This window comes from Bos taurus, chromosome 7, assembly GCF_002263795.3.
Source record: "Bos taurus isolate L1 Dominette 01449 registration number 42190680 breed Hereford chromosome 7, ARS-UCD2.0, whole genome shotgun sequence".
NCBI classification, from domain to species: domain Eukaryota; kingdom Metazoa; phylum Chordata; class Mammalia; order Artiodactyla; family Bovidae; genus Bos; species Bos taurus.
Genome location: NC_037334.1, coordinates 62,231,376 through 62,255,669, shown reverse-complemented (window position 1 = coordinate 62,255,669; position 24,294 = coordinate 62,231,376). Strand labels below are relative to the sequence as shown.

At 38.0% G+C, this 24,294-nt stretch overlaps 1 protein-coding gene across 4 annotated transcripts in view; it reads left to right on the top strand.

Annotated features, from left to right (window-relative positions):
- The window catches only part of ZNF300 (zinc finger protein 300), a 43,364-nt gene extending 20,256 nt beyond the window's left edge, over window positions 1–23,108 (top strand). The window contains exons 2-8 of one of the 4 annotated variants that reach the window (XM_015472324.3): window positions 9,408–9,723; window positions 13,635–13,899; window positions 14,639–14,765; window positions 15,427–15,470; window positions 19,612–19,738; window positions 19,982–20,104; window positions 21,237–23,108. In XM_015472324.3, the coding sequence (XP_015327810.1) occupies window positions 15,459–15,470; window positions 19,612–19,738; window positions 19,982–20,104; window positions 21,237–22,816 (1,842 nt within the window). In that variant the 5' untranslated portion in view covers window positions 9,408–9,723; window positions 13,635–13,899; window positions 14,639–14,765; window positions 15,427–15,458 and the 3' untranslated portion in view covers window positions 22,817–23,108. The other 3 variants (XM_059888795.1, XM_024995261.2, XM_059888796.1) reach the window with 3 other exon arrangements.
- Window positions 23,109–24,294: the final 1,186 nt, after the last annotated feature.

Below are 24,294 nucleotides of genomic sequence, written 5' to 3'. Positions count from 1 at the left end.
GCTTATTAACGCTTGAAACCAGTGTGGATTTCATATGATGATTGACTGTCAAAACATTTAACTTCTCAACCTCCTTTAGCCAGTAGCTGCTACTGCCTATAGGCAAAGAGACCATTCCTTAGCAGTTTGATTTAATTGTTTAGATCTGTCCAGAGAAGTTTGTCCTCAGCCATTAACATTTACATCTTGTGCCCACTGTCTAGGGGAATGCCAGTCTCCAGTTTGTCTCCCATTAGGTGAATCTCCCTTCCTATCAGGGATATAGGACATTTGGGGATGTATAGGAAGAAATGGGTGAGAGTGTATTTGTCCAGTTTGCATTTTAATGACTCTGTGGGAGCCTGTTCTTGGGCCTTCCCTGATACTCTGATAATTTTACAACTCTTGTAACTGAGTTTGCCTTATCTGGTGTTTAAACATGAGAACACTGGTGGCACCAGTATCGACTAAGAATTCAACAGACTTTCCCTCTATGGCCAGTCTCAGATGGAGCTTCTAAGGGGTCAGTTGGAGTGCCGACTTAGGAGCCCCTGGCCCCATCATTCTTCATATATTTGGACCACCTGCATTTGAGGGTAGTGGCTGGGATCTGCCATTTCTATCCCCCTTTGGGGGCGCTGAGGGGATTTTCCTTTCCAGTGTCCTTCTTGTTTACATGTGGCACTGATCATGTACTAGTTTCCTTGACTTGCTATCCCTTAATGGAGGCGGAGGGGGCTACTCACCATGTTGAGAATCTCCATGGGCACTTAGTCCAGATTCCCTTCCCACCTGGTTAACACTGAAGGGCAACAACTGATCTCGGGTGGCCTCGACATGCAATGGCTTGGAGCGGGGCTTGGGTTCCTAGCCGGAAATTGAAACTGGGTCGCAGCAGTGAAAGTAACAGATCCTAACCACTAGATCAGTGGTCAGTGACAAGGGCCCTGGCCTTCAGCCTTGCAGAAAAGAATTCCTACAAAGATGGAAAGTAGTAAAACAAGTGAAGTATTTATTAAGAGGAAAGAGTACAGTACATGTGGACAGACACAAAGCCAGACTCAGGGAGAGAGAGTTGCTGAGTCATGACCTTGTGACAGTTTGAATCATATTTATGGGCATTTCTTTCGTTCTCCTTTGACCAATCATTTTGATTTGCCTGGTTCACAGTCCATATTTGGTATATCTCAGGATCCTCCCATGTGTGCATGCATCTTTTAACCAAGATGGATTTTACCGAAAGGCATCTGGTAGAACATCCCTTGACATAACTCCCCTTTGGCCCCCAAGGGGCCTTTCTGTGCATTTGTGGTCAGGGAGATCTCCTGACTTCAAGAATGAAAGTAATTGATCTGGGCAGGGCCAAGCCTTCTCCCTTGATTGTCCTGCTATTCTCTTCTTGGAGTTTCATCCATAGGGAATGAATCTCCAATCGCTTTACCCTGGTGGGTAGGGGGCCCATCTACTTTCTGCCTCACAACTAGTAGGTGGATTTGCCTCTGGGCCTTTTAACCCTCTATATTTCGGTTATTAAACACCTGGTAGGCAACCCCAACCAGGTGAGAGGTGTGTCTCATGTTGAGGGCACTGTGGGCCTATTGACAGATTTCTTCACTGCTACCTAGGTTACTTTTAGGAGTGATCTGTCTAATTCAATAGCTACTATTTTCAACTCAGCATTGGTGTCTTTTTGGGAGACCAGAACAAACAAACAAACAAAACCCAAAAAACAAAAATCCTTTTATTTACTTAGAAGTATTTCCCTGTCTCATCCTTGAATTTTAAGTTTAATTTTTCCTATGTGCTTTCATTCTCTTCCACCATATCCAACCCCAAATTCTTTTTTTTACGTGTTTTGCAGTTTGCACTGTTTTAGTTATTTACTTCCCTAATCCAGATGTGAATATGTTTTTATATATTGAAATATTAAAATAAGAGTCTTTGAATCATAGCTACAGAGAACAAACTTATAGTTACCAAGGGGAGAAGGGTGGGGGTGGGGGGTGGGGGAGAGCGGGTAGTTGGGACAAACTGGGAGGTTGGGATGGACATACGTACACTACTATGTATAAAATAGACAGCTAATGAAAACCTGCGTATATCATGGGGAACTTTACTCAATGATCTGTGGTGACCTAATCGGAAAGGAAAACTAAAATATGTGTAAGTATAACTGACTCACTTTGCTGTACAGCAGAAACTAACACAACATTATAAAGCAACCATGCTCCCAATAAAAAGTCTTTTTTAGTGATGTCTGGGTCATGCTGAAATCGGTATTATAAATTTTCATTATCTGAACTCTTAGAAAACATGGTCATAATATTCAGTGTTTAAAATTAAACTACTACTATATCAGTACAAAGCACAAGTTAATCCACCGACAAAGCCATAGACTGATTATTAAAGCTTATGATTACAGTGTGCTTAAGTTGCACACTTAAATTATATTGCTTCAGAGTGATGCAACAATGGGTAAGCCATTTTTGTTAATTGTAAATCAACAGCCAAGGGGGAGAAACAGCAATAGTAAAGACCAGGAAAGGCATAAAATCTTTGCCTTATCAACCTGGGAGGACAGCAGTGTTGCTTACAGTCTTATATCTTGGGCCACCTTATGCATTTTGTATATCTACTTCTGTGGGCAAGAATTCCTTAGTAGGAATGGAGTAACCCTATAGTCAACAAAAGAGTCTGAAATGCAGTACTTGGTTGCAGTCTCAAAAATGACAGAATGATCTCAGTTCATTTCCAAGGCAAACTGTTCAACATCACAGTAATCTAAGTCTATGCCTTCTAAAAGATGATGCTGTTAAAGTGCTGCACTCATTATGCCAGCAAATTTGTAAACTCAGACTGGAAAAGGTCAGTTTTCATTCCAATCCCAAAGAAAGGCAATGCCAAAGGATGTTCAAATTACCATACAGTTGCACTCATTTCACAGGCTAGCAAGATTATGCTCAAAATCCTTCAGACTAGGCTTCAGCATTAAGTGAACTAAGAACTTTCAGATGTACAAGCTGGATTTAGAAAAGGCAGAAGAACCAGAGATCAAATGGACAGCTTAGGCTGGATCATAGAAAAAGCAAGGGAATTCCAAAAAACCTCTACTTCTGCTTCATTGACTATGATAAAGCCTTTGGCTCTGTGGATCATAACAAACCATGAAATATTCTTAAATAGATGGAAATACCAGACCACATTATCTTGTCCTGTAGGCAGGACAAGAAGCAGCAGTTGGACATAGAACAATGGACTGGTTCAAAATTGGAAAAGGCTATATATTGTCACCCTGATTATCTAAATTTTATGCAGAGTACATCATGAGAAATGCCGGACTGGAAGAAACATAAACTGGAATCAAGATTGCCGGGAGAAATATCAATAACCTCAGATATGCAGATGACACCACCCTTATGGCAGAAAGTGAAGAGGAACTAAAAAGCCTCTTGATGAAAGTGAAAGTGGAGAGTGAAAAAGTTGGCTTAAAGCTCAACATTCAGAAAACGAAGATCATGGCATCCGGTCCCACCACTTCATGGGAAATAGATGGGGAAACAGTGGAAACAGTGTCAGACTTTATTTTTCTGGGCTCCAAAATCACTGCAGATGGTAACTGCAGCCATGAAATTAAAAGACGCTTACTCCTTGGAAGGAAAGTTATGACCAACCTAGATAGCATATTGAAAAGCAGAGACATTACTTTGCCAACAAAGGTCCGGCTAGGCAAGGCTATGGTTTTTCCTGTGGTCATGTATGGATGTGAGAGTTGGACCGTGAAGAAGGCTGAGCGCCGAAGAATTGATGCTTTTGAACTGTGGTGTTGGAGAAGACTCTTGAGAGTCCCTTGGACTGCAAGGAGATCCAACCAGTCCATTCTGAAGGAGATCAGCCCTGGGATTTCTTTGCGTGAATGATGCTAAAGCTGAAACTCCAGTACTTTGGCCACCTCATGCGAAGAGTTGACTCATTGGAAAAGACTCTGATGCTGGGAGGGATTGGGGGCAGGAGGAGAAGGGGATGACAGAGGATGAGATGGCTGGATGGTATCACTGACTCGATGGACGTGAGTCTGAGTGAACTCCGGGAGTTGGTGACGGACAGGGAGGCCTGGCGTGCTGCGATTCATGGGGTCTCGAAGTGTCGGACACGACTGAGCGACTGATCTGATAGTACATCATACAAAATGCTGGGCTGAATGAATCCCAAGCTGAAATCAAGATTTCTGGGAGAACTATCGATAACCTCATATATGCAGATGACACCACCCTAATGGCAGAAAGTTAAGAGGAATTAAACAGCCTCTTAATGAAAGTGAATGAGGAGAGTGAAAAAGCTGACTTAAAATTCAACATTCAAAAAACAAAGATCATGGCATCTGGTGCCATCACTTCATGGCAAATAGATGGGGGAAAAGTGGAAATAATGTCAGATTTCATTTTCTTGGGCTCCAAAATCAATGTGGATGGTGACTGCAACCACGAAATTAAAAGGCACTTGCTCCTTGGAAGAAAAACTATGAGAAACCTAGAAAGAGTTGAAAAGCCTCTTAAAAAGCAGAGGCATCACTTTGCCGACAAAGGTCTGTGTAGTCAAAGGTATGGTTTTTCCAGTAGTCGTGTATAGATGTGAGAGTTGGACCATAAAGAAAGCACAGGGCTAAAGAATTGATGCTTTCGAATTGTGCTGGAGAAGACTCTTGAGAGTCCCTTGGACAGCAAGGAGATCAAACAAATCACTCCTAAAGGAAATCAACCCTAAATACTCATTGGAAGGACTGGTGCTGAAGCTGAAACTTCAATACTTTGGACATCTGATGTGAAGAGCCTACTTATTGGAAAAGACACTGATGCTGGGAAAGATTGAAGGCAGAAGAAGAAGGGGACAACAGAGGTTAAAATGATTGGATGGCATCATTGACTCAATGGACATGAGTTTGAGCAAGCTCCAGGAGATAGTGAAGGACAGGGAGGCCTGGCGTGCTTCAGTCCATGGGGTCCCAAAGCGTCCAACATGACTTAGTGACTGAACAACAACAACAAGGCTTACTGATTACATATCTGAAGAACATGGCAGGATATCTAAAAAATGATAGTCTCCAAGGATTCTTCCCAGTTTCCAGTGACTTTTAGTTATGGTCCACTGGGTTCCAAATATGTGTAATTACATCACTTGCTGCTTTTTATTTAGTTTGGAAATTTTGCTTATCACTGATTAAGACCCTGTTTTCATCCTTTAGCCTCTGTTTCATTTATACTTTTTTAATCTTTACACCAATACCACACTTTCTTGATTATTGTAGCATGTGTATGATAACTCTTGAGATCAGGTAGTGTTAAGCTGCAAACTTAATTTTTTCCTCAAAGCTGTTTTGGCAATTCTTGGTTCTTTTCCTTTCCATATGAATATAAAACTGTCCTTTTTATATAGGGACAGTTTTATTTCTTTCCTTGTCAGTTTCTTCTCAAAAGCTTGCTGCCATTTTGAATAGATTGCACTGAAGCTATAACTCAATTTGCAGAGTTTGACATTATAACACCAGGGCTCTGACACATGAATGTCATATAGCTCCTTTAAGTCTTCTTTAATTTCTATTAGTATTGTTTTATAGTTTTTGGTATATTGGTGTTTCACATCTCTTGTCAAATATGCCCCCAAATCATTCATATTTAAAAATTTGCCATAGATGTTTAAAATGTTATTATCTGATTTTTTAAAATTTATTAATTTTTTAATTGAAGGATAATTGCTTTACAGAATTTTATTGTTTTCTGTCAAACACCAACATGAATCAGCTGTAGGTATATATGAGTCCCCTTCCTCTTGAACCTCCTTCCCATTTCCCTCCCCATTCCACCCTTCTAGGTTGATACAGAGCCCCTGTTTGAGTTCCCTGAGTCATACAGCAGATTCCCACTGGCTATCTATTTTACATATGGTAATGTAAGTTTCCATGTTACTCTCCCCATCATCTCACCCTCTCCTCCCCCCACAATTTCTGATTATTTATTGATTATATATGGGAGTACAATTAATTATTGCATATTGATCTAGTATATTCAACCTTTCTAAGTTTACTGATTAGTTCTAGTAACATTTTCTTTGTAGAGTGCATTAGATTTTCCACATGGAAGATCATGTTATCTACAAATGAATGTGGCTTTACTCTTTCCTTTCCAAACCAAATAGTTTTAATATATTTTTTGCCTTATTGTGCTAACTAGACCCTCCAGCACAATGTTTAATAGAAGTTGTGGGAGTAATTCCTTCCACTTTATTCAAGATTATTTTAGCTATAATAGGGCCTATTCCTGTCCATGTAAGTTTTTTTTTTTTTCCCAAAAACCAACTTTTTATTGAAGTATAGTTGAGTGTTGTGTGTTGTGTTAGTTTCAGTTGTATAGCAAAGTGATTAATTTTTATATATGTGTATATTTAAATATATTCTTTTTCAGATTCTTTTCCATGATAGGTTATGACATGATATTGAATCTAGTTCCCTGTGACAATCTAGTTCCCAGTAGGTCCTCATTTATCTGTTTAATATATAGTTGTGTCTATCTGTTAATACTAAACTCTTAATTTATTCCTTCCTCTCTTTCCCCTTGGTAACTCTAAGTTTGTTTTCTATGTCTGTGAGTCTTTTTCTGTTCTATAAATAAGTTTATTTGTATCTTTTTGTAGATTCCACATAAAAGTGATATCCTATGATATTTGTCTCTGACTTACTTCACTTAGTTGATAATCTCCAGGTCCATCCTTATTGCCACAAGTGGCATTATTTCATTCTTTTTAATGGATGAGTAATATTCCAATTCATTTTACACACACACACACACACACACGCACACGCACACACGCCATGTATTCTTTATCCATTCATCTGTTGACAGACATTTAGGTTGCTTCCATGAACTGGCTATTGCAAATAGTGCTGCTCTGAGCATTAGGGTCCATATATCTTTTCAAATTAGAGTTTTCATCTTTTTTGGATATATGCCCAGGAGTAGGATTGCTGGATCATGTGGTAACTCTGTTTTTAGTTCTTTAAGGAATTCCATATAAATAGTTTTGTCTAAGTCTACAAAAAATAATTTGCTGTAATTTTTAAGACAAATTGCTTTAAATCTGTAGATCAATTTGGGGATAATTAATATCTTTACTATCTATAGTCTTCAAATCAGTGACCATGGTATGTCTATTTATTTTATTTCTTTTAATGACATTTTGTGATTTTATTCCCAAAGATTCTACATGTTTTGATAAGTATAAGTCTAAGTGTTTCTATTTCTTTGGAGTGATTAAAAATGATATTAATGTTTTTATTCTGTTTTAATGTTTTTATTATTAGTATATAGAAATATGATTGACTTTTGTATCTTGTATCCTGTTCCTTTGCTGAACTCACTTACTAGTTTTAGGCATAACACTGGTAAATTCCTTTGGATTGCCTACATAAACAATCATTTATGTCATCTCTATGTAGGGACAGTTTAATTTCTTTACTTTCTTATCTGTACACTTCTAATTTTGCTTTCTTTTGTTATTTCAGTGGGTAGAATTTCCACTACTATGTTGAAGTAAAATGGTGATAGCAAACATCATTCTCTTGTTCCTGGTCTAAGAGCGGAATCATTCAGTCTTTCATCATTAAGTATTATATTTTCTGTGGGGTTTTTTTTGGTAGATGCTCTTTATTAAGTTATGAAAATTCTTGTCTGTTACTATTTTGCTGAGAGGTTTTTTGTTTTGTGTTTTTAATCATGCATGTGTACTAGATTTTTAGCAAATGCCAGTTCTCTGTCAATTGACATAACCATTTACTTTTTCTTTGTATCTTGTTGGTTAATTTTCAATTTTTAGCTAGCTTTGAATACTTGAAATACATTATACTTGGTTATAGTGTATAATTCTTTTGCTATATTACTATATTTGGTTTGCTAATATTTTATTGAGTATTTTTATGTTTTAAGTTCATGGGAGACATTGGTCTGTAGTTGGTTTTTTGTTTTTTTTTTTTGTACTGCCTTGGTATGGTTTTGGTAACAATTTCCTGATAAAATGGTTTGGAATACTGAGATTTTTGTAGAATTCTAGTTATGGAGCCATGCAAATGATCTCTTTAATCTTAGTTGAGTTTTGGTGTTTGAAGAAATGATCCACTTCTTCTACCTTGCCAAATTTATGAGGCTGAAGTTCATAATATTCTCACATTATTGTTTCAATGAGTGCAAGATCTATAGTAACTTAATATCTAGTTCTACAATTTCCAACATCTTTTTAATTCTGAACTGTATTTTTTTCCTTTGGTTTATTTTTCTCTTCATTATGAGTATCATTTTCCAGTTTCTATACATACCTGATGATTTTTGATTTGGTGGCAGACAGTGTAAATTTTATCATGTTGGATGATAGATACTTTAGTGTTCCAGTGCCTATTTTGATGCTTTTTTCTGTATTTCAGCTAAGTTACTTGGAAACAGTTGTTAACTGGCATCAGAGTAAGATTTAAAGGTTGAACTAATGATTTCCCACTATTGAGGCAAGACCTTTCTGTGTGTTCTTCCCAGTGAATTGTGAAATTTTCCAGTCTGGCTGATGGGAACAGGCATTAATCTTGGCTTAATCTTGAACTCCAGTTACTGTTTCCTCCTTCCTCTCCAGTGTCTCTTTTCCCAGACACTAATTTTCCTTATATACATGCACTGACCAGTACTCTCCTGAATACTTGAAGTGGACCCTCTGCAAATCTCTGGAGCTCTCATTATGTGCAGCTTTCTCCTCTTTGATCTCTGCTCTGTGACTATAGCTGCCTTGGTCTCTCTGTACTGTTAGTTCTTTCTCTACCACTCTGGAAGTCTATTGGCCCCTGCCTGGACTCACTTTTCATGTCATACCTGGAAATGTTCTCAAGGCAGTAAACTGGGCAATCAGAAGGGTCACCTCAATTTGTTTCCCATCTCTCAAGGATCACTGTCCTTCGCAGCCTGATGTCTAATACCTTTAAAATCATTATTTCATGCATTTGTCTGGTTTTTCCATTGGTTCAGGTGGATGTTGCCACCCATTCCATATTACTTCACTTTGGTCAGAAGCAGGAATTTGGAATTGGTTTATCAAATTTAATTTTGTTTTATATAAATATGTAAATTTTTTTATGGTTACATAGTCAAATCAACAGAACTATGGTATATTCAAAGAATATAAGATCCAATCTGTGTCCCTTCTATCTTATTTCCTTCCTCTCGTGGTAGGAAGTATCTAAGATAGCCACCAATGAGTCCCACCTCCTGATAAAATACTCCGCATAAGTAAGTAGCTTCTAACCAACGGCATATGGCAACATTGAGGGGATGTCACATATATAATAAGGTTATAAAAGATTGTGACTTCCATCTTGCTTACAGACTCCTCTCTTGACTCCCTAGATAAGCAAGTTGCAAGTTGGAGAGTCCTGTATGGCAAGATACTGAGGGTGGCTTCCTCACAACAATCAGCAAGGACGTGAATGCCCTTAGTCCAGCAATCTTTGAGGCATTAAATTCTACCAACAATCATGTAATTGAGCTTGGAAATGAGTCATTTGAGTCTTCAGATGAGAGACCCCAGCCTGGATCAATACCTTGATTATAGATTTGTAGAAGACCTCAAAGCAGACGATTCAGATAATCCATGTCCAGATTCCTGACCCACAGAAGCTTTGAAACAATAGATGTGTGTTGTTTAAAACCATTAAGTTTTGGGGTAAGTTGCTCTATTTCAAAAGATAACTAATAATACCTTTTGTAGATTATATTTTATTTGGTGATTTATTTTTCCATCATTTGCTTTTTAAGGTAAACACATATACAGTTGATCTTTATTATTCACAGATTCTGTATCTACAAATTCACCCACTTGCTAAAATGTATTTGTAACCTCAAAAATCAAATTCAGTGTTTTTTCAGTCATAGGCAGACATGCCCAGAGTACCAAAAATTTGAGTTGCCCCATGCACACATTCCCAGCTGAGTTTAAACAAGGGAATGCTCTGCATTCTTGTTCCAGCTCTTACACAGAGGTGAACAGATGATGAAGATAGTAGGGGCAATGCAATGTGGTGCAAGAAACTCCAGCTCTGGGGCCAGCCAGACAGGGTTTGAATATAATTCTGGCCTTTGTTATTGGACCTCAGGCAAATCACTTAACTCTTTTGAACTTTGCTTTTCTGGTAAAATAAAGACAATAGAATCCACCAACATGAGTTGTTTTTTAAGGTTATAATCTTAATTATACAAAGTTGTAATTTAAGATTGAAATCTGTTTTATATTGATTTATTTCCCTTTGGAGGTATGGTTCAGTATTCACTAGTTCTGTGTTTGTAGCAACTTAATTGAACATAGCTACCATGAATAAGAAGAATTAACTATATACATATTCACATTTTAGAAACTAAATGATAATAACAAACTATTCTCATTTTTTCTACCTTTTCCCCTCATAGAACATTATATCCTCTTTACCTCCATAGCAATACATACAGATATTTCTGTCTCTCTCTTACAGCTGAATACTAATGTTTTATATGTATACTGTAATTTATATAGCTGGACCTGTTGGCAAATGTTTGGGTTGATTGTTGTATTTGGTATTAAAAATAGTACTGCACCATTAAAAAAAAATAGTACTTCAATGAGTAACCTATTTTGGGGGGGAGGGCAATGTATATTTGGGATATATTCCTGGAATGGAGTTTCTGAGTTCAGAAGCAAAAACTTACATGTAGTGTTGTGGTTTTAGACTTTGTTACTCCTCCTTTTAAGAGGTAGAGCTTAATTCCCATTCTTTTGTTTGTGGGCACCCTTAATGATTCACTTTCAGCACATAGGATACAGAAGTAATGAGATGTCATTTCTAGTATAGGTTATAAGAAGACTATGGCATCTATCTTGTGTGTGCTCTCTCACTGTCTTTCCCTTGACTCATTTGGTCTGCATAGAAGCCAGCTTATATACTATGAGGCAGGCTTGAGAGAGGGAAGACCCACCATGTCATGAGGATAATTGAGTAGCTGAGGGAAATGCCCTTATGATGGGCAATTGAGCCTGGAAATGGAAATTCTGAGGCTTATCACCAGCTTCTTCATTAGTTTAGAAGCATAACCTTGAAATTTAGTTTAAACATCTACAGTTATTTAGCCTTGAAATAACTACAGCCCTGGCTGACGACAGCTTGAGTGCAGCAACCTTTTGACAGACTAGATCTGAACCACCCAGGTCAGCTGTTCCTACATTCTCAACTCACAGAAGCAATGAAACAGTTAACTACACTTATAGTTTCAAACTGCTACTTTCTAGTAACGTGTTACACAGCAATAGGTAACAAATACATATAGTTATGAGTTGAGTCCAGTCTGACTCTTTGCGACCTCATGGACTGTAGCCCGCCAGGCTCCTCTGTCTATGGAATTTTCCAGGCAAGAATACTGGACTGGGTTGCCATTTACTACTCCAGGGAATCTTCCTGACCTAGGAATCAAACCTGCATCTCTGGGGTCTCCTGCATTGTCAGGCAGATTCGTTACCACTGCTGCTACCCTATTGCCAAGTCTTCTATATAGTGAAAGTGAAACTCCTCAGTTGTGTCCGACTCTTTGTGACCCCATAGAGTATACAGACTGTGGAATTTTCCAGACCAGAATACTGGAGTGGTTGCTGCTGCTAAGTCGCTTCAGTCGTGTCCGACTCTGTGCGACCCCATAGACGGCAGCCCACCAGGCTCCCCTGTCCCTGGGATTCGCCAGGCAAGAGTACTGGAGTGGGTTGCCATTTCCTTCTCCAATGCATGAAAGTGAAGTCGCTCAGTCGTGTCCGACTCTTAGTGACCCCATGAACTGTAGCCCACTAGGCTCCTCCATCCATGGGATTTTCCAGGCAAGAGTACTGGAGTGGGGTGCCATTGCCTTCTCCGACTGGAGTGGTTAGCCTTGTCCTTCTCCAGGGGATCCTCCTAACCTAGGTCTCCCGCATTGCGAGCAGATTCTTTACCAGCTGAGCCACAAGGGAAGCCCAGCTCTATATAGGGCTATGTCATTTTTCTGTCCCATTAGTAATATATGAGAATTCCAAGTTCCCATGGCATTGTTACTAACACTCTGTATTTCCAAACTTAAAATACTGTTTTTAAAAAACAAGGTAATAGAAGAGAAATAATATCTCGCTATGGACATAGAACAACAGACTGGTTCCAAATAGGAAAAGGAGTTCGTCAAGGCTGTATATTGTCACCCTGTTTATTTAACTTATATGCAGAGTACATCATGAGAAACGCTGGACTGGAAGAAACACAAGCTGGAATCAAGATTGCCGGGAGAAATATCAATAACCTCAGATATGCAGATGACACCACCCTTATGGCAGAAAGTGAAGAGGAACTAAAAAGCCTCTTGATGAAAGTGAAAGTAGAGAGTGAAAAAGTTGGCTTAAAGCTTAACATTCAGAAAACGAAGATCATGGCATCCGGTCCCACCACTTCATGGGAAATAGATGGGGAAACAGTGGAAACAGTGTCAGACTTTATTTTTCTGGGCTCCAAAATCACTACAGATGGTAACTGCAGCCATGAAATTAAAAGACGCTTACTCCTTGGAAGGAAAGTTATGACCAACCTAGATAGCATATTGAAAAGCAGAGACATTACTTTGCCAACAAAGGTCCGGCTAGGCAAGGCTATGGTTTTTCCTGTGGTCATGTATGGATGTGAGAGTTGGACCGTGAAGAAGGCTGAGCGCCGAGGAATTGATGCTTTTGAACTGTGGTGTTGGAGAAGACTCTTGAGAGTCCCTTGGACTGCAAGGAGATCCAACCAGTCCATTCTGAAGGAGATCAGCCCTGGGATTTCTTTGCGTGAATGATGCTAAAGCTGAAACTCCAGTACTTTGGCCACCTCATGCGAAGAGTTGACTCATTGGAAAAGACTCTGATGCTGGGAGGGATTGGGGGCAGGAGGAGAAGGGGACGACAGAGGATGAGATGGCTGGATGGCATCACTGACTCGATGGACGTGAGTCTGAGTGAACTCCGGGAGTTGGTGATGGACAGGGAGGCCTGGCGTGCTGCGATTCATGGGGTCGCAAAGAGTTGGACACGACTGAGTGACTGATCTGATCTGATCTGATGGCTTTTTTATTTTTTCATTATGACAGAGGCCTCCTCTCCCTTCATCTTCTCTCACTTTTATTTTCTTCAGTCGGCCTTTGCAGTTAGTGCAGTAATTGTGTACCCTAGAGAACTCTTTATAATCGTTCTTAACGTAAATTTCATTATTAATGTATATCCTATTTCCTTGCTCCTTGGTGAACTCTTCCACCACTTTGGCGGATTTCCCCCACAGTGGAATTTCCATTCCACATTTTCACCCCTCTCAGCAAGTAGAATCTCCTGGTATAGGGTTGCGCCAATTACAAACACTTTTAAGTAAAGTCGCCAGTGAGAATATTTTACTATTGCAAATTATTTGTCTTTTACCAAACGCAGCCTTCTAGTGGGGGACATTATCACTCAGACTTCTTACCCAATCCTGTAAAATCTCTCTGCAAAATTTTCTACGTTACAGGTTTGTATAATCCGCTTTTATGTTATCTTTCCCCCCTCCCCTTGCTGCCTCTGTGGTACAGCCCAGACACAGGCGCTGAGTAAACTGGATTCCTCTGCTTGTACGGAACTGACCAGTCTCGCAAGATGGCGGCTCCCATTGAGACATATAGCACGGGAGTGGCCATATTGCCTCCTGAACAAAGCCGCCCAGGGTGCAGAGTGGGCAAAACTCCACTGTACGGAACAGCGCACGCCGGGGAGCCCCGCGCTTTGCTCACCCAGACAGGAAGCGGGAGAACTCAGCCGTCTTGGGTTAAGCCGTGATGGGCGTTTCTGGAACTGCAGGTCGGAAGGCGGACATGTGTGGTCATGAGTGTCTTTTGAATTGGTAATGGGATAAGAGGGGTCCGTGAGTGTCAGTGATTGGAGACTGATGAAGTCACTGGTAGGGAAGGTATGTAGGATTAGCGTTGGGTTTATTTGGGAATCAGGGATGGGGTTAGCTATAAGATTAGTAATTGGATAACGGTGTGTCAGTGATGGGATTACCTGTGGGATCAGAAATGGTGTATAGGGGGACTGACTGGTGTTGACTGGGTCAGGAATCTAGGGGACTCTGAAGAATCAGTGATTGATGAAGGAGGCTGTGGACTAAATGATGAGGGCGTCCATGTGGCAGTCAGTGATGTGGTGGGCATGGGGGAGTTCTGTGGAGTATGTGATTGCTAGGCCCCAGGATTCAGAGATTTGGAAGAAGAAGTAATGACCAGGGTGTCCTGGATGATAGCCTAGTTTTCGTTTACATAAATTAAAATTTCCACAGGTCATAGGCAACCTTTCAGGTCACATCCCTTCTCAACCCATCACCATGCCCTTAACCTGGTACCCCTAACAAAAATGATCATTTTGAAACAGTAACAAACAAATCAGAAAGGATAGGATTATTATGAAAATTATGATTTTTGTCCTACCTCTGTCTAAATTTATTGAAATCATTTTGTATTTTATTCAAGAAACATTTATTAAACAACTGCTGGGTGCCTGGAGGTAAGTATGACTATTTCTCCCAATTGTTTCCTTACAGATCTATTTTGACAAAGCTTAGAATACCCGATATAAAACAGTATCCCTGTGGCTGGAGTACTCAGTTCCTCTGAACCAGTTAAATCTTGTCTATCTGACTCCTTGTGGGACTGAGAAGGATTTACCAGGTATGTACCTTCCTGTATTAGGGTATATTCCCTTGTATCAATGGTCCCAACTTACTAATATTTTTATATGCAGACATCCATACTGTTGGAATCGACAAGAAAAGTTTAAACATATTGATTGGCAGAAGTGTCTGCTGAGTTGCAAAGAAAATATAAGAGCTCTTGGGAGATTAGATTTTATCTGCTTATTCCTTTCTAGGGAATAAGGGAATACATTTCTCAGTTTTTGATTTGCTCATTAGCTGTTGGGGAACTTATCTTGGTATGTTTGTGTGTGTGTGTATATATATGTGTGTGTGTGTGTGTGTGTGTGTGTGTGTGTGTGTGTGTGTTGCCTTATGAACTCCTGCGAATGGAATTGCTGGTTAATGGCAGGGGGGAAATAAGTTGTTAATAAATCAAAAAGAAACATATCTTCACATCCATACAATTAAAAAACCTTGTCCAAGTTCTGTATGATCAAAGTATGTAGTTACAAGAGAGCTTACTTCACATTATACTTGCTAATTTTTCCATGAAGACCAAACTATCTTCTCTCACAGGTTTGCTTATCGTCTCCCTAACTTCTGTGGTCGTTGTTTCTAGACTGGTGAATATAGAAGCTGCATTTTGCATCCGATCTGTGAAAATACCCTTCTAATCACCAATTTTGCCTTTTTAGGCATCTGCCATTTTAGAGGAGAGCAGAAAAAGATGAAGTCCCAGGTGAGTTGCTTTAATTTTTAATTTTTTAAATTTCCTTTTTTGGTTCTAAATACAATCAAATGGAAAAGTGAAGATAGCTAAAATTTAGATCAGGGAAAGATAGCCAAAATAAAGATCCAGACCTAGAAAAATTGCTAGGTAATTATGCAGATAATTTGGCTTGAAACCACTTTAAAAAGTTGGTGTACAGTTTTTCTTACCTTTTTGCTGACATCATCAGTTAACATGATTTGCAGTCCTCTAAAGAGAAAGAAGATACATTTCCCATAGGAAGAAATTATTTCTTGCCGTATAAAACTGAAACAACTTTTAGTTTTGGATCTTCCTTTCAGTAATGGGATATACAGTGTTCTCACCAACACTCCTGTGGTAAATGCAATAATAAATTTGTAACTGTATCATAGAGTGATTTCTTTTAGAAGGAAGTTATCGTAGCATCATAGCCTGACTCTGTAACTTTATCCTTTAGAGCTGGAGTCATCAGACTATTGCCTGTGGGGCAAATTCAGTTTTCTGTTTTTGTAAATAAAGTTTTACTGGCAGCACAGCCATGTAAAGCCAGGCATTTGTTTACATATTGTCTATGGCTTTTTTTGTACTACAGTGGTAGAGTTGGACAAGCACCATATGGCCTGAAATGCTGAAAATATCTACTTTGCTGAAAAAATTTGTTGACCTCTGTTTTAAAGGACTAGACAGAGTATAGAGGCTTCCTGTTGTCCAGTTTTATCTATCAACAAAGTCTAGATAATACAGAATAGATATGTTTTGAATGGTCTTCCAAAATATTTATTTCTTTCAAAAAGTAGTCCTTAAAATATAATTGTCAGGAATTCCCTTGCAGTGATTAGAGCTCTGAGCTTCCACTGAACAGGGCACAGATTCAATCCCTAGTTGAGGAACTAAGATCCACAGCTGAGTCATTTGTAGTGATGTGGATGGACCTAGAGTCCGTCATAGGAAGGACTAAGTCAGAAAGAGAAAAACAAATATCATATATTAATGCATCTTTATGGAATCTGTTAATAGAAAGATGGTACAGATGAGCCTGTTTGCAGGACAGGAATAAGATGCAGATGTAGAAAATGGACATGGGGTGGGAAGGGGAGGGTGAAACAAATTGGTAGAGTAGGATTGACGTATACACAACTGTGTAAAATAGACAGCTAGTGGGAAGTTGCTGTATAGCACAGAGAGCTTAGCTCCGTGCTCTGTGATGACCTAGAGCAGTCAGATTGGGGGAAAGTGGGAAACAGGTTCATGAGGGAGGGAATATATGTGTACATATAGTTGATTTACTTCATTGTACAGCAGAAAATGACACAACATTGTGAAGCAATTATACTCCAATAAAAAAGATAATCATAACCTTACATGAAGGTTACCTTCTTATATGAATAGATGGAATCTAAAAAATTACTATTAATAAATAAATAATTTTAAAAAATATATAATTGTCTTGCAAAGCTTTGGAAAGCAGGGGTTCCTGATGTTCTGAAGATAAGTATGGATTTTTTATTGGCCCAGTAGATTCAACTACCATGGCTAATTAACTTGCTTATTCCTTTAGGATTAAAGATTTGTATTTTTTCCATACAGTCCTGAAGTAGAAGTCATCATTTTCACACACATGTATCTTTTCTCCCTCTAACACCTATTCCCCTTCCTTCTCCTCCATCTCTTCCATTCTCTCAGTCACTCAAGCTGTAAATATTCCTTGTAACTGATACAAAAAATATAATTTTCCACTGATAATGTGCTGTATTTTATTCAAAATTAACAAAGCTTATACATATATAGTATATTAAAGCATTCTAGTGTTATTGATAAAGCAAAATTAGAATGTTAGCATTACATTTATGAATTTTCTTATCAGAATGGATTTCCTCTATTTTCTACATTTATTATCTTTCTCGTGCTGCTGTCCTTTAGATCACAGGAATATTATTCAAAGTGTGCAAAACCATTTTTAATTAAGTATGAGCTTTATTCTCTATAATTTTCATTCTTTCCTTTTTAGCAGACATGTCTTGAATATTCAGTATATGTCACAGATGCTGGCTAGCTGTGAAATAACTCAAAATTTAGGCATGGTTCTTTCTTGGGAAGAATACAGAGAAAAATGGGGCAAATAGATGTGGAAACTAACAAAAATACATAAAAGCTCTATAATAGACATGAGAGCAAGGAAATTTTATAGTGGTGAAGGAAGAGCAGCCAGCTTTATAGAGAAAGCAAGAATGAGAGGCTTAAAAAATGATTGAACTTTAGATCATGAAGGAAGTAGGATGAGGATGGGTAACAGCATTTGCAAAAGTAGAAAAGGCTGAGAATTTGAGGAAAACTAAAGTGGAGGTGTTTTGTGGAAAGTTTGTCTAAAGGTGATATTAATGTAATAAAATAAAAAAAGTCTTAATTACAGTATCAAGGAAGGCATTGTGGAGTACAGTGGTCAAAAAACCAAGGTATTGAGTCAGGATACCTGCTTTTAAATCTGACAGTTGACCAGTCATATATATTTAGTGTAACCTTTGGCACAAAGTGACTTAACCACTTTATGATGAGAGTTATCTCTCATGAGAGTTATCTCATATGTAAAGTGGGAAAACTAAAGGGATTGTTATGGGAACAAACTAAATGTGTGGTAGGTTGATGGTGTGGGATGAGAGAAACCTTAAGATTGAGATGATTGAGATGAGAATAAATAGATAGATAGATAGATGGAACCAAAGGAGTCTTTTAAGCAAGGGAATGTTGATATTTAATTTTTTTCATTCTGAAAGAAGCATTTGATAATAGAATAATTAGGGGAAAACCCTTAAAAATAGTTTTAAATAATACAAATCATTTAGATTCCACTATTAGGTGACAACTATTGTGAACATACATAATGGTGACATGATTAAAACCATTAGTTTACCCTCCAGAAATGTCCATGGCTCTACAGTTACCCAAGTCCTTTATTTCAGTGTCATGTCAATAATTTGTTTTGGCTTTTTCATGAATGTTTCCTGCTTATTTCTTAAGTGTATTCTTTTTCAATATTGCTATTATAATTGATGTATTTCATTATATTCCTAGCTATTCCATATATGTAGGAGAATTGTTAGATTTAGAAGAAGCTAAGATTTCTTTCCTCTGAAATGAGGGGATTGGATTAGAGTCTTCAAGAACTCTGACATTCTCTGACTCTCTAAATGTGGCTCTTCTCAAAAAATTTTTATGTGTTATACTTTAAAAATCCTTCTCTATAATTATTAATAAAAATCCTCCCAGTCAGGTTTTGTTATTATTTTATAGTTTTGGGTATTTTTAAAATTAAAATTTTTCCTTATTCAGAATATATATATTTTTCTTTTTTCTAAGACATAAGATATCATTGTATTATAATTGATATACTTCGTTATGACAGCTAGAACTGGCATTGCCGAGTACCACAAACTGCATGGATTAAATGACAGAAATTTTTTTGTCTCACAGCTCTGGAGGCTGTAAGTCAAATTCAGCTTATCAGCAGGGTTGGTTCCTTCTGAGGGCTCGAGGGAAGGATCTGTTCTAAGTCTCTCTGTTTGGCTTATAGATAACTTATCTTTTCCTCTGGTGTCTTCATTCTATGTGTGTGTGACTCTGTTCAAACGTCTCCTTTTTATATGGATACCAGTTATATTGGGTTAGGGTCCACCCTAATGACTTCATATAACTAATTATATTTGCAAAGGCCCTGTTTCCAAATAAGGTCGCATTCTGATGTTCTAGGGGTTGGAACTTCACCTTATGAATTTCTAGGGTATACAGCTCAGTTTCTAGGATACGAACTCAGTTTCTAGGATACTAATTCAACATTATTCTTTTCCTGTTAACTTTCCAGTTGTTTTGGTACTATTCATTGGCTAATACATCTTTCTTTCAGCTATTTTAATGCTGCTTTATCACTTACTAAATTACCATTTGTATTAGGTAGGCATTTTATGATTTACCTCTTTTGTTTTCCTGTCCTGTCTGGCTCTTGTTAAAGGCGGGATTTGACATTGAGTCTCCCAAATACTCTGATACAAAACTAAGTGTAGGTATAATTTTGCATGCTATAGTAGAAATGATAAGAATGATGACTTTAGATTGAACAGGGATATTACTGTTACAGGGATTAGTATCTTTCAAGGATGTGGCTGTGGATTTCACCCAGGAGGAGTGGCAGCAACTAGACTCTGCTCAGAAGACCCTATACAGGGATGTGATGCTGGAGAACTATAGCCACCTAGTCTCAATGGGTAAGAGTGACTTCCCTATATAACTCAGACTTGACCAGTCAAGTACCTTTCCTTACCAGTCACTATAGTTAGGTGGTTCCTGTTGTGTATATAATGACTTTGATGATCTTAATACCTTCCCCAATGGAGGTCATTACTTTCTGAAGGTTAAATGAACTACTTCATTGTAGACCTCCTTAAACTGCATCTTCTCTTTTGCCTTCTGTGCAGTCTATCCCAATTCCTCTGATTTCTATTTAATAGGGCATCCAGTTTCCAAACCAGATGTCATTTCCAAGTTGGAGCAAGGAGAAGATCCATGGATCATTAAAAGAGACATACCAAATTGGATCTGTCCATATGAAGGTCAGGCAGATGGGCGACTAGGTAAGTGAAATATTAGTTTGCTTGTTTTGTTTTTATTTTGGTTGATTGATGCCTGAGGCTTATGTTTCTCTCCTTAGTGAATTCTCTTACTCTTTGCTCCTGTACTGAAAATTTAGTTGGCACTCAACAAATAATTAATCAATTAAATAACTGTGAACCTTTATAGGGGATAGCTATTTCTTATTGATTCTATATTCTATTCTTATTGATTCTATTCTATATATTCTATCTTTTGTATTAAATGTATATTGTTTTATATATTTAATGCGTTTTATGAAAAGGCTTAATAGGCAATAGAAGGCAAATTTCTTCTAAAAACACAGGTTGCATTACAAAATTAAATGTCAAATACTGCTACTGTTTTTAAAAGTTCAGAGAAAATTAGAGTCTAAAGAAATACAACAGAATTTGAAAAGGCATTTTTCAGAGCATGCAGCTGTAGCTGCTTTGAAAGATAAATTGAGTATTGATGATGATGAGAAAGGGAGGTGAAGGCAAACTGTTGGTGAAGGTGGGCAAGAATATATGAACAAAACCTAGAAGATAGGGAAATACGGCTTTTCTGGGAGAACTTTGCTAGTTTTATTTGATAATATATAGAAGGAACAGTGGAATTCAAGCTTGGATTCTTGGCGTGACTCTGGTACTGAATCCACAGCATGATCTTGGGTTTTTCTCTTGTTTATATTAGTTGTTAATTAGGAAAGTAGAATAAGAGGAGATTAAATATTTTGAGTACAGAAGAGACCTTGTTTCTTCAGCTAGAGGTGGCAGGATAATACTAGCCAAGTATATAACAGATGGTTTATAAAATAAATGAATTTGAATGGTGAAAAGCATTTACATTCTGAAAGCAGGAGAAATGGGAAGATTCTAAAAGAGTAATCCAAGATTAGAGTGATAATAACTCAGATAGTTTTCTGTCTCCTTCAGGTCTAGTTTTTTCATGAATATTTCTCTTTAACATCTTTGTCTATTTATTACCCTGATCATAGTGTATGTTTTACTGTCTTCTGAAATGGCATCTCGTCCCTGTTTGGGTTCATCACCTTTATTAGATCAATCATTTTTTATACTCCTCTGTATTCTGTTAATTATTCTTTATGACTTTTTAATTTTCCTTTTTTTTTAGACAGGAAGAGTAACCTTGACAACCCCCAATCATGTATTTTGGGGTCTGTTTCCTTCCATAATAAGATATTGAAAGGAGTCATAAAGGATGGTTCATTATACTCCATTTTAAAAGTCTGTCAAAGTGATGGCCAGTTACAGAGATGTCAGAAAAACAGACTTTCCAGACAAGTAACAGTCATCAACAACAAAACAATGACTGTAGAGTCAGACTACAGATATGATGCACTGAGGAAAATATTTAAAGAGTGCATAGAGTCAGATGCTTCAAGAAACAGACCCTATAACTATGATTCCTTTAAAAAGAACTCGAAATCTAATATTGACCTACCTAGTTGTAACAAGAACAATTCAAGAACAAACCTTGATGAAAGTTTTGAATGTGGAAAATCATTCATCCACAATGTGGCCAATTCTAACCTTGAGAAGCTTCACAATGGAGTAATTCCCTGTAATGATAATGAGCATGGAAATATTTTCAGCAAGAAACAATCCATTATTCTTTATCAGAATGTTGACACCAAGGAGAAAACCTGTGTGTGTATTACATGTGGAAAAGCCTTTGCTAAGAAGTCACAGCTCATTGTACATCAACGAATTCATACTGGGAAAAAACCATATGATTGTGGTGCATGTGGGAAAGCCTTCAGTGAGAAGTTTCACCTCATTGTACATCAGAGAACTCATACTGGGGAGAAACCTTATGAATGTTCTGAATGTGGAAAAGCCTTCTCTCAAAAATCATCCCTTATTATACATCAGAGAGTTCATACTGGAGAAAAACCATACGAATGTAGTGAATGTGGAAAAGCCTTCTCCCAGAAATCACCCCTCATTATACATCAGAGAATTCACACTGGAGAGAAACCTTATGAATGTAGAGAGTGTGGTAAGGCCTTCTCCCAGAAGTCACAACTGATTATACATCATAGAGCTCATACTGGAGAGAAGCCCTATGAGTGTACTGAATGTGGGAAAGCCTTCTGTGAGAAGTCCCACCTCATTATACATAAAAGAATTCATACTGGGGAGAAACCCTACAAATGTGCTCAGTGTGAGGAAGCCTTCAGCAGAAAGACAGAACTCATTACACACCAGTTAATTCATACTGGGGAGAAACCTTATGAATGTACTGCTTGTGGGAAGACCTTCTCCCGAAAGTCACAGCTCATTATACATCAGAGAACGCATACTGGAGAGAAACCCTATAAATGCAATGAATGTGGAAAAGCCTTCTGTCAGAAATCACATCTCATTGGACATCAGAGGATACACACAGGAGAAAAACCTTTTGTTTGTACTGAATGTGGGAAAGCTTTCTCTCAAAAGTCTCACCTCCCAGGTCATCAGAGGATTCATACAGGAGAGAAACCATATGTATGTGCTGAATGTGGAAAGGCGTTTTCTCAGAAGTCAGATCTTGTTTTACATCGGAGAATTCACACTGGGGAAAGACCCTATCGGTGTGCTGTATGTGGGAAAGCTTTCATCCAGAAATCACAACTCACTGTACATCAGAGAATTCATAGCAGTGGTAAAAATCATAGTGAACTAAAAACACAGACAAGCCTTCAGTATTAGCTCAAGGCTTAATATATAACAGGAACTTGATGAATTTGATAAATTTCTTGACAGCGTCTTTATAGAGAAAATTTTACAAGAGAATTCATATCTGTAATGTGGTGATACCTAACTCAGCAGACATGATGGAAAATAATTACATAAATTAAGGCCATTTCACCATAGCATGTAGAGCTTTTAAAGTTATGAATTGAATGGTTAGTAGAACAAATTATGTATATAGAATGTTGGCAAAGTATATATTCCTTATTATGCCCCATAACAATAAACATTGTGAAATTGCTGATATTAACTTGGCATCATTTTGGTCATATACATTAATTCCCTATAAAGGACATGACGAAAGCTTGATTTAAAAAAAATCATTTCCAAGAAACTGCATTAACAAGGAAAGGCTTGGGAGTTTCCTAATAATAGGACTCAACAATTTCACTGCTGTGGCCCAGGTTCAGTTCCTGGTCAGGGAACTAAGATCAAGTTGCACAGTGCGACCAAAAAAAAGTGGGGTGAGGGGCTTAGGATGACCCCCTAAAGATACATGTAAAATTCTTATACGAAGATGGAAGGATAGGTTGATCAGATCCAGCAAAGATGATAGTTGCACATTTTCCCATTTCAAGCATATAAGTTGATCTGTATCTTTGGAAGAATCCTTTTGAAACTGATGCTTCTTGACCATGTCTCCTAGTCCTCTTGAAACATTTATTTTTCCTTACTGAAAATTTGGTATCATGGAAAGACTTTGGTACTGAACCACATTGTCTGGGTTTTAATCCTGGCTCAACTACTCAAAAGATTGTATGACTTCAGGCAAGCCTGCTTTACCTATCTGAATATTTTTTCTTACTGGTAAATAGAAGTACAGTGTAGAGCACATTTTCAGTTAACATTAGTTCTTTTTATCTTTTGTCCGTCAGTTTCCTCTTGATTCCTTCACATTTCATGCCCACCTTATCTGTCTCCTGCATGGCTGAATTATCTATTATAAAACTGGATGAGAATTTCTGCAGGGGGAGAAGGCATGCCTGACAGAGAGGGATGTGGGAGCCTGTGTGGGCAAATTTCTGATCTCATTATGAGCACTGAGTTGAGAGCACTGGCATCGGATATAACTGACCATTCGTATCTTAGATAGAAGGTCTAAGATTGAGCTACTCTGAAACTTCCTCTTGAAACATGTCCTAACTGCTCTTATGGAGACATGAGAACGACTAAGGATCATATTGAGAATATAGAGAAATTTGGTGAGGAGAGTGTTTCGTATAGTGACAGCTTTGGACCTTATGTAGGTTTGAACAGTTGCACGGTTCCTACCTTATAGACTTCCTGTTTGATCCTTCCACCATCACAACGCCCAGGCAGCCTCATTGATCTGATAATAGATTTCTATAAAATCTAATTTCAGATTTAGCATTTTGCCTTCTTGTTTAACCTTTACCAGTTCTTTTTCTCCCCAGCATTTTACTAGAGGAGCTAGC